General features: G+C 35.4%; 1 protein-coding gene across 4 annotated transcripts in view; it reads left to right on the top strand.

Annotated features, from left to right (window-relative positions):
- LOC144971427 (uncharacterized) overlaps positions 1-17,500 on the top strand; it is a 94,839-nt gene that overhangs the window by 52,762 nt on the left and 24,577 nt on the right. For 2 of the 4 annotated variants that reach the window (XM_078912325.1, XM_078912331.1), the window contains exon 4: positions 3,190-3,358. In XM_078912325.1, the coding sequence (XP_078768451.1) occupies positions 3,190-3,358 (169 nt within the window). Of the gene's footprint in view, positions 1-3,189; positions 3,359-6,423; positions 7,074-8,960; positions 9,218-17,500 lie in introns of those variants that run through there. The other 2 variants (XM_078912327.1, XM_078912329.1) reach the window with 2 other exon arrangements.

Raw genomic sequence — 17,500 nt, forward strand, 5'->3', positions numbered from 1 at the left:
AAACAATGGATATGACTGACGTGCACTTTTTTTGCCGGTCTGATTACCCATTTTATTGTGGTCTCATTGTTCTAATGGAAATCTCAAATAATGACGCAAAATATTGTCCATTACAACAATGTTATACTTGGCCTATATTTGCGTTCGGATGTCAGACCTGCATACATGTACACGTCGTCTAAGGAGTATTTACGTCGAACAAGAACCAATGTACAGGGAAACCATTCAAGTCGGATGTGAATGTCTAGCACAAGTACGCAAAAGATGCCCAGTCTAATGGGATGATGCTTGTTAAATAGGTAAAGCCAGGAATTTTACAGTCAAGAGTCGCCCAGTCGGTCACTGGCCATTCTTGACATAGCTTGACTTTTCCAAATGATTTGTATACCGTGGCTTCGTTTTGTTTAAAGTTTGATTGATTCAGGTATCAGCTTGACATTAATTCTCAACTAACTTCGTCGATATTTGAAAGACAAAAAATCCCTGTAAAGAAATGCACTTGTATACATGTTTTATCATTTTCTTCTTATAGAAGGAACGACATTGACGTCACTCAATTCTTTGTTATTATTTTTAGACAGTCATTTTCGTGATTAGTTCTTACTAAATTATATCAACCAGGCTTTATGAACGAATAAGGTCACACAATCCATATCGAAGATGGACGTTAGATTCCCTAGTTCCACTCACTGGTCCAAAGCATTGTTGTCTATATCTTGTCCCCATTTGGCACCAACGTACAACAGGCAATTCGTCAGAATGATATTGTGTGAAATGTTTGCTACGAGATTTGGTAAAATTGTAAGAATTATAAAACGTCTAAAATGAGTTGTTCAACATTCATAAACACAATATAAATGCAGTTTCTTTTTCATTGTAGTTTTGTAATTTTTTAAAATCTCTGGATTTGAAAATACAAATGTCGGGTCATGAAACTCGAAAAAAAAGGAAAGAAAGAATGGTGAAAGTCGTAGCCAATTACACGTTGGTTTATTTAGTTATTTAAAAATTATTTTTGGGGTCTCTTTTGTTATTTTTGTTTGTTTGTTTGGTCTTGTTTTTATTTTGCTTTGCTATGTTGCAAATAAGACATTGTTGCTATCTTCTTATTATTATTATTGTTAGTTATTGTTATTATTATTATTATCATTATTATTATTATTATTATTATTATTATTATTATTATTATTATTATTATTATTATTATTATCATTATTATTTTTATTATTATGATTGTTGTTGTTGTTGGTGATGGTGTTGTTGTTGTTACTGTTGATGTTACTGCTGCTGCTGCTGTTGTTGTCATTATTCTGCTGTTATTGTTGTGTTATTTTCACCCTTCGTTTTATTATCTTAAGACAGCTAATCAAACCTAACTAAACCAACTTTTGTTTGCTTTGTGTCTTCTACTTAATTTATGAACGTGAAAAAGTTGGTGTGATTCTTTCTAATGAATCGGAAAGGTGTGTTTTCTGTCAATCGAGCGGGAAAGTAAAACTAGAAATCTACTTCCTTTAGAAATGTGTCCCCTTTATGGTTGTGGATGATTTCGGTAGGTGGGTAGTGTTGTGTAAACCGTGTACGTGTACCACTCGCAAACTGGGCTGTGATTAGCTTTGTATCGGAAATTCTTTGGAACGTGAATTAATTCTTGTTGACATCGCCAACAAAAAGCGATGGTGGTTACTGTGGCAGAAGCCTATGGTAAGAGCTAGAGACATATTTTATATACTGTAATAATATTGTTGAGAGAGAGAGAGAGAGAGAGAGAGAGAGAGAGAGAGAGAGAGAGAGAGAGAGAGAGAGAGAGAGAGAGAGAAGGGGCGTGGGATGGAAGGAAAGGGGGGGGGGGGGGGGGCAGCCAAAGTTTTGATAAGATTATAAAGGGAACAGTGGTGTAGGCACACACACAAAAAATGATTTTGAAAACTTTTTGACTCCCAATCGTATAAATCGGTTTGATACTTGGATGGGTCTGACGCTGAAAGTTGTTGGTAAACTCTTAAACTGTCAAATGTTAACTTGATTTGAAACGTTTTATTTCGGAAAGCCAGTGTTCCGGAGCCTCACCTCCTCTAAACTCCTTTAAATTCACCGGTTCCCCACAACATAATACCGGATTAACGTCATCGGTCACGTGTTTAATTGTTAGACTGGAGTAGATCGGAACAGTTCTTTTAAACTCAATGCTTATGATTGACATATCGAATTTTGGTACAACGCACAAGTCAAAGTCACATGGGATGAATACAATATGAAAACAATAACAAAATAAATACGAATGATAGAATATGTAGTGTTTTCGACAATGGATGTGCGGACGAAGGGATTCAATGTTCACCTGAAACTTATGCCTTAAAGTGTTATAGCATCGGGGGCCTTTGAGTTTAATTTAGTTCTGGCATGTTTAACATTTTCTCGGTAAACAGAAATAACGGACCCATCACATTTTAACTCACAAATTTATATAGATAACCCGATCCAGCTGAGACTTCGTGGTAGAACATTCGCTCACAAGCAGACGGGACTGGACTGGTATCATCAGTCTGGATGCACTATAACTATACCCATTTAGACCCCACTGTCCACTCAACAATAATTAGGTAACTATAGTCTGCTAGCTGTTGTGGGAGAAAAAACAAACTTGACGATAGACTAGCGCCCTGTTCATATGGTTATGCACTCCGTTTCATGCTACAAAATTAGTGATACATCCCGATCCCTGAGCATTTTTGACTTCTTTATTTGATTCACTTATTTTTCATTATATATTATTATTATATTAATATTTATATATTATTATATATTTATATTTATATATTATATATTTATATTATTATTATATTATATATATATATATATATATATATATATATATATATATATGTATATATATAATATATATATATATATATATATATATATATATATATTATATATATATATAGAATCGTGTTGGATACAAATTTGGTACGAATGCTCGACATGTAGCAATGGAGTGAATTATTATTTTAATATTTATCACAATGTTGGAGTCAGTCTACATCCATGTTTCAGGCCTTTTCATCCATCGTAAGGACTAATATATATATATATATATATATATTATATATATATATATATATATATATATATATAATATATATATATATATATATATATATGAATCGATTGTTATCTCCTTTTCAGATATTCGAGGAGATGGAAAGAAGAAAAAGTTCAAGCCCTTGTCGGCGGTGCGGAAATTTTTCAGCAGCAAGAAGAGAAAGAAGGAGGACGTAGTGGTGGCAGTGAAGGCCCAGTCTACCACGGCCCTACACTCAACGGTATACGATGAGGACGACGACGATGATGGGGGGTGAGTTAGCCATAACAATAAATACTATAGAATGGTTATCTCATAGAAATCATTTCCCAGAACGAATGTGTCTCCGTACAAGGAACTATAGATAGAACGAGGTTGACGTCACTCAGGTCGTTGTTATTGTTTTTTTTTTGCCATCCATGTTTATGAATGATTCTCACTAAACTATAGATAGAATGAAGTTGACGTCAATCTAGTCTTTGTTATTGTTTTTTGCCATCCACGTTTATGAGTAATGCTCACTAAACTGTATTATCCAGACTATAAAAAATCAAAAGGTACAACAAAAGTTAATGGGAGCGATCTATATTCATCTTTTGGTCCAACCGAGTATCAATCACATGATTTGTTGCAAGACACGACACCATAGCACTGGGCCACCGACACCACATTCATGGGTGATATGAATTCTACTTTGAATGTCCTACCTCATATATTATATGGACTTTAAAATGGAAATAATGTCTTTAGAGTATCATTGATTTGTGTTGATAAACGAGCGAGATTTGGAACTTTGTTATACTGTATACATAGAATAGATAATATAACATAACACAGTAGTAGTCTACTTATTAATTACAACTATATAAGGGGAGAGTATCCAGTATTGCTTTGTGAAGTAGGATGATTTACTAAGTCATGTCCCTTGGAAAAAGTATTCAAATAATATTATAACAGTGATGGATGTGACCGGTGGTGGTGGTGGTGGTTGTGGTGGTGGTGATGATGATGATGATGAGTCGGTTACCACGGTCTGTCATTGATCGTTAATTGCAATTATATAATTTGTAACAAATTATACTGTCAAAATTAGCCATATAGAGGGCAAGCCAATGGGATATATGTATATAATCTAATATATAGAGAGACATACAGGTAGATAGATAGACAGTCAGATAGATAGATAGATAGATAGATAGATAGATAGATAGATAGATAGATAGATAGATGGATGGATAAATAGATATAGATAGATAGATAAATATTTAGAGATAGATAGATAAATAGATAGATAGAGATAGATAAATAGATAGAGATAGTTAGATTAATAGATAAACAGATAGATACGCAGATATATAGGTAGGTAGATAGAAGAGAAGAGATAGATAGATAGAGATAGATAAATAGATATAGATAGATAAATAGATAAAGATAGATAAATAGATAAACAGATAGATAAGCAGATAGATAGATAGATAGAAGAGAAGAGAAGAGGAGAGAGAGAGAGAGAGAGAGAGAGAGAGAGAGAGAGAGAGAGAGAGAGAGAGAGAGAGAGAGAGAGAGAGAGAGAGAGATGAACTGTAAAATCTCTGCCATTTTTAACCCTGATAATAGGTCAGGGGTCAAATAGTATGACCGCCTGACGACCTTCAGGCCTGTCCTGGCGACTCCACACATTGCTGCCCACTGCCACGTTAATGAATGACTTTTTATCGATCTGTTTCTGGACATGTCGCCAAGTCGTCGCTGCATGTCTCATTCTAATTATCTGTTACTGTTTTCAACACACACACACACACACACACACACACACACATACACTTACACACCGGTTGGTTATAATTAAAGGGTGTTATTATTATTATTATTATTATTATTATTATTATTATTATTATTATTATTATTATTTATTATTATTATTATTATTATTATTATTATTATTATTATTATTTATTAATATATTATTATTATTATTATTATTATTATTATTATTATTATTATTATTATTATTATTATTATTATTCGTCGTTATCACCAACATCACACCGTCTTCAATAGCATCATCATTGATATTGCTATTACTACTATTATTATTATTTTCTAAAATTTTTAACAAAAAAAAAAAAAAAAAAAAGGAAAAAAATACGTGCCGCTGTTCTTGATGAACAAACAATACATTGATTAATTGTGGGCACAGCCTAATGAATCGATGTATATTCGATGTTTCCACAAGACTTCTATATTCCATATCGACCGGATTCTCGTCTCCCCATTCTTGAGCGCGGCATTCTAAAATTATATTCAAAGCCCACTGTCAAGCAGGAATCGAGCTATTGAGAAGATCTGAGGACAGATATGGTTGGAGGGACATGATCGCCGATGTCTGCAACAGTAGTAGTAGTAGTAGTAGTAGTAGTATTGTAGTAGTAGTAGTAGTATAGTAGTAGTAGTAGTAGTAGTAGTAGTAGTAGTAGTAGTAGAACTTAGTAGTAGTAGTATAAGTGGTTAGTAGTAGTAGTAGTACTAGTAGTAGTAGTAGTAGTAGTAGTAGTAGTAGTAGTAATAGTCGTAGAAAGTAGTAGTAGTAGTAGTAGTAGTAGTAGTAGTAGTAGTAGTAGTAGTAGTAGTAGTAGTAGTAGTAGTGGTAGTAGTAGTAGTAGAACTTAGTAGTAGTAGTAGTAGTATAAGTGGTTCGTAGTAGTAGTAGTAGTAGGAGTAGGAGTAGTAGTAGTAGTAGGAGTAGTAGAACTTAGTAGTAGTAGTAGAATAAGTGGTTCGTAGTAGTAGTAGTAGTAGTAGTAGTAGAAGTAGTAGTAGTAGTAGTAGTAGTAGTAGTAGTAGTAGTAGTAGTAGTAGTAGTTAGTAGCAGCAGCAGCAGCAGCAGCAGTAGTAGTAGTAGTAGTAGTAGTAGTAGTAGTAGTAGTAGTAGTAGTAGTAGTAGTGGTAGAGCTTAGTAGTAGTAGTATAAGTGGTTCGTAGTAGTAGTAGTAGTAGTAGTAGTAGTAGTAGTAGTAGTAGTAGTAGTAGTAGTAGTGGTAGAGCTTAGTAGTAGTAGTATAAGTGGTTCGTCGTCGTCGTCGTAGTAGTAGTAGTAGTATAGTAGTAGTAGTAGTAGTAGTATAGTAGTAGTAGTAGTAGTAGTAGTTAGTAGTAGTAGTAGTAGTTAGTTAGTAGTAGTAGTTAGTAGTTAGCAGTTAGTAGTAGCAGTAGTAGTAGTAGCAGTAGTAGTAGAAGTAGTAGTAGTAGTAGTAGTAGTAGTAGTAGTTAGAAGTAGTAGTTAGTAGTAGAAGTAGTTGTTGTAAAAATAACAACTTGAGCTTTTCCTCCTTTTGTTTTTAGAATTTGAATATCATGATGCTGATGAAGTAATAGTGTTTTGCGTGGGTTATTGATCATTCGTGACCCATACCCAAACATAACGAAGGTAACTGAGCGAAAATGGTAATAAACAAAATCCCATAATATCCCTACCGTGTATATATTCAGGATTATTATTGGATTTTCGTTTCGAGTGGATGGTTTTTATGGAGGATGCAAACATCACAACAATAGTGTGACATCTGGACGGACTGGTAGTTTGCCGTGCAATGAAATGACAAACTACGTCATTTTTCATTTTGGTCAAGATTGTTTTACCTTTAATATCGATAAAAGAATATGCTTTTCTACTTGTGTGAAAAAGTCTCAAATATGAGATGTTATCGACGTTCAAAGAAGAGTCATATTAGATACTTATTTTGACAATTTGAGAGTCATCTTCATCGATTGGCCAAAATGGAAAAAAAAAGTGATTGGTGAATGTGTCGTAGTAATGTTCACAACACATATTGTACTGTGATATCTTATTTCATGTCAATCGAATTGGTCATAGTCATACACAAACGTGAGGGTGTAGAAAAAGGTTGGATTTTAATTTTCCGGATAAAGTCATGGATATTAATTTGTTGACATTTGACAAACTGATTGGTGTTCCTGGGAATTCTATCTGGTATGTTTAATTTATGCTTATTGTAAGCTTTATTTAACGAATTAGCTGCTGAAAGAAAGAGGCGTATTTAAACATTAGAAAACTCGTTCTTCAAATATCGATCGATTTAAATGACCCTCGTCTTGGCAAAAACTCTCAAACCCGGGACCTCGTGACCCCTGTTGATAAATGAATAAATATACAAATAAATCAGTGAGGCTATGTGGTCTTGTGGTATGACACTCGCTTTCGGATCGGAAGGTCCTGGCATAGTTGAGTCCTTGGAAAAGTCTCTTTACTCACATTCTCTCACCGTACTCGGGTGTAAAATGAGTACCTGGCCGTTGACAGCGTTGTCTCTGTCCGATGTAATATCGCCTAACAGGCGTCATGTCCCGTCTTACATGTTGCATATTGCTGTTGGCCAGGGACCCCTTGTAAAGCGCTTCGAGCACTTTAAGTGGATTTTGCGCTATATAGAAGCTCATTTAAAAAATAAAATCAGTAAATAAATAAATAAACACATAAGTTAAAAGTAAATTCAACTGAATAAATAAATGGATAATTAGATAGAAAGATGTGATAATGCATAAATCGATTTTATGACAAGCCAGTAGATATAAAATATAATACATACAGTTTTATTTTGCGATAGACAAACGTCCTATCCAAGTGATTGCGAATATCCGTTTGACGTTATAAAAGATGGGATAAACGTCATAGGTCTTATGGCTCTGAGATGTTGCTTTTTTACTTTGGGTATTAAGCTTTTTGAGAGGATGAAAATGTTACATATTTAAGAAGGATTTTTTGTCACGCCGAAGAAAATTGGAAATTTGTGACTTTGATACAAGACCTGGGCTAATGTCTTTATTGTCTTCAATCGAGAAAAACCTTTTTCAAGTGAGATCAATAATTGGCTGGAGGTCCGAATTGTCTCGTACAGCCCATGTTGAATGTTTACCAACGAGGACAAAATTATTGGAAAATGTAAAAACTATTGCACTATTTTTTTTTCAGATTGATATACGAATAACTTGCAGACCTTTTTTAGATTAAGGGTAATTATATTGCCCGTTGTCTCAAGTAATTATTTATAAAATCTGCTAGGGCATAATGATCGGTCATTTGATGTTGGGAATCGTCCTCTAGCCACCATGTTGCCAGATTCGTTTACGCGCACCTACAAACTTTGATACCGGGCTGACTTTGATCGTCGATGACTGAAAACATTCTGCTCCATCTGTGTTAATTTCCACAATGTAGTAGTATTATCATAGATGAGTGCCTGTTATTTACCCCAAATATTGCAGGTTCCCCACTAGTTTTATTACTGTTTTACAAATTTTTGATTTGTTAATGTAGTTGGTTTAGGACTAAATTTGATATAATTTTGAAATCTCAAGATAGCGCCAACTAGGCCCCAATTTTATGTACAGAACTCCAAGTTATCTGTTGTTATTTGTTGTTATCTGGACAAAGATAAATACCGAACATTTTTCACCTTTATTCGCTCATAATTATCTCAAATCTAGCTCGTGCGACATCCGACGTGTTTAGCCAAATCAGCAAATATGTACCTAGTCATTTTACTTTCATTCTCTCTTTACTTTTCGTATAATGTCAAGTCACAAGACACCTGACTTAAATATGGAAAACATACAACATGGCCGACCACCATTCATATTGTAGGTATTATTTTTATATACCAGAGAATTTCCTTTTTTATTTACATTTTTAAATTATGTTTTTGGGCGGTGTTTGTGTGTGTGTGTGTGTGTGTGTGTGTGTGTGTGTGTGTGTCATATAACTTATCTATAGTATACAATCAGATATGGCAAAACTGTGTTCAAAACGCATACAAAGGGATAAATGACAAATATGCGGAGATCCATGGACTGATATATCATGTAGTAACGATACGATAATGCGACCCGCGCCTAGCCCTGGTCATGGTTGATGTGGAGGTGATGTATCAAGTGACTTGTAAGTTGATACGTGTTTGGGTTTATACTGTAATAATAATAATACTGCTGTGACCATCCATTCTACGGACATGGTATATTATTGTGCTACAAAGATTGTCCATCCAATAGGGTTCATATTGTGACAGCACTGCCCGGAATATTCAGTATAATATAATAATAATATTATCACATTGCAAGGTAAGCATCACCACCACCACCACCACCACCACCACCACCACCACCACCACCACCACCACCACAACGTCTCATCATCGTCGTCGTCATCGTCGTCATCATCATCATCATCATCATCATCATCATCTATTATGATCATACACCACCATTATCCATTATACCTTATCATTTCTCTAACTCTTGAAGATGATATTACAGAACGAATAAATACCTATCGACATTCGATCCATCAGCTATAATAATGTTGATTATTCCATTTAATACAGCTAAAGAGAGAGAGGGGGGAGAGAGAGAGAGAGAGAGAGAGAGAGAGAGAGAGATAGAGCGAAAGAGAGATAGAGAGAGAGACTAGGAAGAAGAGAAATAGAATAGTCTGTGTGGTGTAGTTCCTCTGTACATATATTATAATTATCATAAAACATTTCATTTCACAAGTATATCTAAATAAACAAATTGCCATATTTTTTGGAAAATAACAATCTATTATTATTATTGTTATTATTATTATTATTATTATTTTATTATTATTATTATTATTATTATTATTATTATTATTATTATTATTATTATTATTATTATTTTATTATTATTATTATTATTATTATTATTATTATTATTATTATTATTATTATTATTATTATTATTATTATTGTTGTTATTGTTGTTGTTATTTTTATTTACATTTTAATTTAATTATTTAGGTATTTAAAAGCAGAAAAAGTAAAGGAAAATGGTTTTATATAATGAAAAAAAAAAACAATAATAAATAGGACAACTCAAAGGAAAACGTTGCGTCTTTGGCGTAGGGCCAATTAAAGTGTCATAATATTTCGTTTTGTACCAATTATTTACGTTGATGAGACATCAAGTCGTTTAGCCTGGACATTACTTGCAATAAAGCTGAGAACCGTTGAAATACTCCAAATCCTATTGTACGCTTCTCGATTAAAAATTGTTATCTCTGAAAATTATTCATTTCGATTTAATTTTTCGAATCAAATGTTATTTAAGATTGCCTCTAGCTTTACTGTCCACTCCTCTTGTAATTTAACCTCAAATAAAAAGCGTCTAATGTATAATAATATATGGAATGGACAAAATATTGCCATTTACAGTTTTTTTTTTTTGTTTGTTTGTTGTTTTTTTTTTTTTGGTTTGTTTTTGTTTTGTTTTGTCCATAATAAAAAAAAGACATGAGGTTTTGAATATAACGCAATATTTTGTATGTGCATGAAATACGAGGGTGCATATTCAAACGCCCGCGTAAATGGAGAGAGAGAGAGAGAGAGAGAGAGAGAGAGAGAGAGAGAGAGAGAGAGAGAGAGAGAGAGAGAGAGAGAGAGAGACTGGCAAAATCTTTTTTTTTTAACTAGTCTGATGGACTCCGCCATATATTTTTTCGCAACTAGAATATGGCTATAATTTCTAGCTTGGCACATGACCTGTTCTTCCAATTTTCCAATTATTGCGCTTCAATTGATTTAGACGATTTGTCAAATTTTATAGCGAGTCAATTGACATGTGGCATGGCAGAAATTGCAAAATAATACAGTGTCGGGGAGATGTTAAATGGGGGGGGGGGGGGGGGATGATTTGATTTCATTTTCTCCTTCACTATTTCATTTGAACCTCCCCCCCCCCACCCCCGCCTCCACTCTCTCTCTCTCTCTCTCTCTCTCTCTCTCTCTCTCTCTCTCTCTCTCTCTCTCTCTCTCTGTGTGTGTGTGTGTGTGTGTGTGTGTGAACTTGTTTACATATTTCTCATTTCCAGCGTACAGGGGGAGACGCAAAACCGTTTAGTGGGTGTGGCTCCTGTGTTGTTGTTTTTTTTTTTCCTAATCGTCGTTTAATTGTTATTCTTATGGATTTTAAGATAAATTATCTATTGACTGCTCTACGCCAATTCAGAGTAATCGGAAATTGACGGAAAAAATATCCATGTCTACACTGTCATTCATCAGTCCGTTGTATAACATTAAAAGGTTTACAACTTGAATCTACAAGTCAACTAAAGTCTTTGTAACCTGTGCCATACGACTTGTAGATGTACTAAATGCCCTTCTATCTCTGCCTAGCAGTTTGTCGATACAAGAAGCTATTACGATGGCGGAGTAATTGCTTGGTTTCCTTGGCAACGGGCTAACCGATTAATAACATTATGTTGTTTCGTGGTAGCCTACTAACAGTGAGCATCAATGCGATATAAGAAAATCGAAACAAAGATTCTTTATTTGATACTTGATGTTTTGCTGAGGTTTGAGTTGTCAGATTGTTTATCTTTGCAGTTTTGGTCAGAAAAAAAATATTTTCATGATAACGACATGCGGTGTAAATACGTATTAAATTGTTTAATTTTGCATGGTGTTATTTTCAAAATGATGCATCCTATCTTCATGGTCGAAGAAAGTGCATTGTTGACTATTTCTTACAGGTCCTGTTTCATAGTTTTCGTAGAGGGCAAAAGTCAATCATAAAAGATGTAGCAAATAAAACTTGTGTCGGGATTCTCAACCGATGATTCTCTCTTTATTTTTACCGTTTCATCTTTTTTTTTTCAATATGATGCTTAAAAATAGCATTAAATAATGATTAAAATGAATCGTGTACTAGACAGAAAGGATTCAAAAACAAACACGTATCTCCCTTCGACTAGTATGACTGTTGTTATCAGACGAAGGCCATGACGGGGTTGTGTTTTGTCTCTCTATTTTGTGCAAGTTATGCTTACCATACTCTTGTTATTAGCTTTTTGTCACCTTGAAATTATTGGTGCTGAGAATATATATATATATATATATATATATATATATATATAATATATATATATATATATATATATAAATATATATATATATATATATATATATATATATATATATATATATCCACAGCAGCAACATCCACAAAACAATGGCAACATACATCACAAACAGTAACAACAGCTACTGTTGTCGCTTCTGCACTAATGTTGATAAACCACCACCACTCTACTACTACTACTACTACTACTACTACTACTACTACTACTACTACTACTACTACTACTACTACTACTACTACTACTACTACTACTACTACTACTACTACTGCTGCTGCTGCTGCTGCTGCTGCTCCTGCTGATGATGATGATAATTAAGATTACTTTTACTCTAGTAGGCATTCCTGCGCGTTTATATAAATTTCTTTTCTTTCAAAATCTTTATCTATGTGTCTGTAGGTGAAGGGCAAATAAAGGCCTTATCACAACTTTTCAACGAGTACACCTACGGCTTCAAAGATCTTGATTTCAAAGTGATTTGACATAATTTAATTGTCTGTATGTAAACATAGATTATCTTCTCTGAACACTTTAACACTTTGTCCTTATTCTTTTGCGCTTTTGTGGCTGTAGTAATAATCATTTAAAAAAGAACAAGAAATAATGTCCTATTATCAAGTATCATGAATTCAATAATACCGACAAAATTACTAAATTTTTTTCTCTCTGTGGCCAGACTTTCTTTACTGCACTTGTCAAAAATGATTAAACACAGGACTCAACGTGTCATATTGAGTTAATCGAAATTTGAAGTAAAGAGTTTCTGTCTATTTGAAAATAATCCTTTTCTCACTGCACAGCATGGCAGTGTTTGAATTTCGTCCTTTGTTTGATTTGAACTCGCAATCGTAATGAATAGAATAGAATCTGTTGACCTTTACATCATAGAAAACAATCGAATTGGGTGGAGAGGTTGTTGAATAATACTTTGGTCATAGATTGAGTGAGATAAGTTGTTTGAAGGTACTGTAGAAACTATGTACACAAAGTAAATTTTTGTATTTTGCATATTATTTTAGTGGTGCCGACGTGTACATATATGCAGGTCTGACATCCAAACACCATTATGGGCCTAGTTTAACATTTTTGTAATGGACTATATTATTTTTCGTCATTTTTAAAAGGTTTTTATTACAACACCGAGCCCATAAGGAATTGGCTTATCATACCTGAAAATAAGTGCACGTCGAGTGGTACCTAATTTTAGGACAGGAAATTAAAAACCGTCATATCTATAAAATAGGTATGAAATATAATAGAGTTATACTATGTATTATAATATTGTGTTATTGTTTCGTTGACGTAAAGATTTAAAGAACATTGAAGGTAAGAGATAGGTGTATGAGATTTATGAATAATTTATTCAAGTCCATCAATTTCATTTATTTTATTCGGCTCAGATACATTAATCTAATAGATACTATCATTTTTTGGGGGCTTATTCTCCACCAAGGCTGTTTTAAACGACTGATATTTTAAATATCAGACAGAATGCCGTAGTATAATGCAGGAAGAAAAGGAACACGATGAGAAAAAGAGAATAACTTTATACAATGTTGGGCACCCATTGTCTAAAAGTCACCCTAACGTCCGCCACCTCCCACAGTGGGCAGGGAGGTACTTACTGCGTCTTCTATCCCTCTATATCAGTTTTCCAACATGCTTTCTGTCTTTGTATTGGAATGAGATTACTTGGTTTTGTCCAGGCCCTGGCCGGATATCCTAGCTGGGAGGGAAACAGTCAAATGTATAGTTAGAGTTTTGGGAGATGATATTTTTTTCCTTGTTAATCATCTCTCTTATGTGTGTTATTTTTTTAAAAAACCTTATGATTTGTAAACATTTGAGTGTATTCCTCCTAGTGGGGACCTGTGCTGGTGTCTGGTTGCGATTTTTAGGTCTTCTCAAACTAAGTATACTGATGGTGTGCTCTTGGAATCTAAATCTGTTCCCTATTTGAACCGATTCCTCTTTGTCTTACTTTTTCTTCAAGCCCTCCCTACATCAAAAATGTCTTTACTATCCAATTTTCTTCCTTTTTACTGGCGCTGATATGACCTAAATGTGTTGCAAGCGCCGTAAAACCCTTAAAAACGAAAACAAACTAATGTCCGCCTGACGTGGTCAGCACGAACGGAATGGTGATCCAACCCGCCTGCCGAATAGGGACTCAACTCCCCCTATCCTGGTCACTCGTCTGGTAAGCCGCTTCACGGCCAGCGCTTACCGGACCCCTAACCCTAACCCTAACCCTAACCCTAACCCTAACCCTAACCCTAACCCTAACCACATCGTCTGGCTAGCCACGGCTCCATTCTGTTATCCCACTCAACAGTAGCCTCAACCTAAAGCGGTAAGGCGGACCAATGGCAACGCGAGTCCAACCGCAAGGCGAGGACGGCGGCTACATCCATGGAGCGTTGGCTTTGCGGGCCAGGACGTGCTGGAGACACGGCTCCTGTTTGGGACAGAGAGTACGTGTCCCAAATGGCGGCACAGAAAGGGTCATGGTTTGGGGAATCGTGGCCCGATGGAATGAGAGCGCGGTACCTCCTTGCTGGCAGGAGCCGTACGAGGCTCAATCGTGGGAACTTGGCAAAACCTGGAGATGTACGAGACCTTGATGCGAGAACTTGGAACCTCCTTTGAGGGTGGTGCCCGTGACTCAGACTAACGGTGCAGCCGGAGTGGGAACCAAGACTTCTGGCAGGTTGGAGAAAACTCCTGGGCTTATGGAGTTATTTGTACCCAGACGACCCCCGCCACCTAAACTCGCAGAGCTTCGACCGCTGACGTGGTTAGGAAGGCTCAAGCCGTTGTATCCTGTCTGGTCGCCGGTGCAGGCACCGACTGGGCTCTGCATCCAGGTCCGCAGAAGACCGCGTATTGGCATCCGGTGTTGTAAGACAGCACCCACCGTGCTGTTTGAGACATAGCCGGGTGTGCCGACGACTTTCCCATTAGCGGGATTCATCTATGGGCGGCGGAGATCCGACGTAAGGTCTGGTGGACTATATTATGGGAAACCGGGATAATAAAGGTGTGGGTAGTGGGAGCCAATCTCTGCTGCTCCTTAGTTAGGGACGACAAGTTGGAAGCAGCTACAAAAACACAATTCAAACCTGATACAATTTTATAAAGTTTTAAAGAAGGGATGAAATATTTCGACTTGAACCGGTATCGATACCGGTCCTTTCTTTTGAGAAGCGAAAGCTCCACCCTTAGCTGTCTTAACCCCCCCCCCCCCCTCTCCCTTTTCCATCCTCCCTAAATTAATTAATTGAATCCAAATGAAGAAGAAAAAAAAGGTTGTTTTTTTTTTTACGCGGATGTGTTAACGTGTTACATAGCAAAATTAAAAGTTTTGTCGCAGATGAACTATAAAATGAAAGGCCATTTTAAAGCAAAGGATCAACTGGTTATGATTTCCCTTCATACCATTTTATTTTAGTTTGAATAGATCTGAAGATCGAATCTATTTAATCCTCAGCACACACATGATTTTGCTTACCTTTACGTCCCATCCAGAAATCTGAGATCAAGTCTGATAATCACATACTTGTGAAGCCAAAAATGACTCGCAAAATTGGCGAGCATGCGTTTGAATATTCGGCACCTCTTGGCCCGTTTTCATGAACGAGGACTAGATTTAGTTATTTACTAGTCTAATAAGTGACTAGCTAGTCTTAGGCCTAAGTGAAGCAAGTGACTAAAAGAAATCGGATTTCATGAACGTTTTCTAGTCTCGGACTAGCTAGTATCTTGCCTAGAAGTGGGCGTTGTAAGGACGGTGACTAATTCGGCTATATTGTACGGGTAACATCACGCTCTCTAGTCCACGCAAAAGATTTCCAAAGAGGAATTAGCAACACATCCGGTATAGATAATATTTCGTTCTTTTCTCATTTTAACTTACTTTTGTCATGATGAATCAAATCACGTGTTATTGACATTCGACTGCTCGACGACAATGATGTCCATGATGGTCGACTGTCAATTCTATATTTAGGCCCATGAAAGTTTCAATGAAACTCAAACAAATTGAACAAAAAGAAAACAAACAAACAAACAACAACAACAACAACAACAACAACAACAAAAGAAAAGAAAAAGTGTGTTCTGATGAATCACATTATTTCAGTCAGCTACAATGCCAGCAGAATAACTTTTGTCTCCATTATACTTTCAAATCATTTTTTTGATTGTTCTTTGAGACAAATCCTTTGATTTCGAGTCTCCAGTCACTCACAACGCATGAGCCGATCAGATTCAGTTTTTTTAGTTTTTACTCACAAAAATGTGTACTTTCGGCAATCTGTACTTATCTTATAGTTGTTGTTTTTTAAAGCCAGTGTCAACAGCAATAGGACACTTTTTGCCTCTGTCATTCGTAACCGACGTATGCTCTCTCGTCTAAAAAATTGGCTGCTATCTTGTTGACGCTTTGACTAAAACGTGGCCCAAACTTAGTCCGAAGGTGACGTGATTTTAGTCTGGGACTTGCTTAGTCAGCTCACATGAAATCCGATTTTTTTTCAAGTCCTCGACTAAAGTCAGAGATAGTCAGAGACTAAGCGCTAGTCAGCGTTTATATCTGGAACTCCCTTCCAAGATGTATCAGAGACATTAATGATGCAGAATTCTTTTAAAAACATCTTAAAACGTTTCTTTTTAATATGTAACGCTGTAGAATTATATTGCTTTGTTTCAAATTTTATGTTTGAGTGAAAGTTGCCACGTTACTATTAAGCGCTTTGAGCTTGTTTATATTATACGGGGTAAGGCGTTATATAAAAATCATGTATTATTATTATTACCTTGTGGCTTTAAATAGAATTAATCGTTTTTTCGTGGAAGTGGTCTCCAATGAATAGGATGTAGGCGGAATCTAATTATTTGTGTTCTTAGGACACATAAAACTTTATATAATATGTAAAATGCTATCTGCGACTATACAAAACCGTTTACGGTAAAATCGTGTACTACGAATACATTGTAGATTTAAATTATTGCCTTTTAAATAATCCTATTTGTTTTTTTTAAAGGACGTAAAACTCCATTTCCATGCGTAATACCCCATTTGTTTATAGAACGGTTCGTGTTTACGAAGAATTCGTGTTCAACAAAGACTTAAACACTAGACTATAAAATTGTAAACTAGACTTATAGAATTAGGAACGAAATTGACGTCACTTAGCTCTTTTTTTTTCTTCTTCTTTTTTTTAGACAGCATGTTGGTGATGAGTTCTCACTAAATTATGTCAATCAAACTGAACATTAAAGGTTACACACAGTTTTGTGAGTTGGTATAATGTCATTTGGCTGGCGGATCTTGTATTTTACCTAAACGCATAGCACGTTGAACCCTGACAAAATAGATTTTTACAATTTGACCAGAAAACTTTTACTTCATATATCGATAGGTTTAAATAGCCATTAACTAGTCAAAGAATCAGAGACACCCGCCT

This window comes from Berghia stephanieae, chromosome 4 (assembly GCF_034508935.2).
Source record: "Berghia stephanieae isolate SIO BIC M18660-M18661 chromosome 4, UCSD_Bste_1.3, whole genome shotgun sequence".
NCBI lineage: Eukaryota > Metazoa > Mollusca > Gastropoda > Nudibranchia > Aeolidiidae > Berghia > Berghia stephanieae.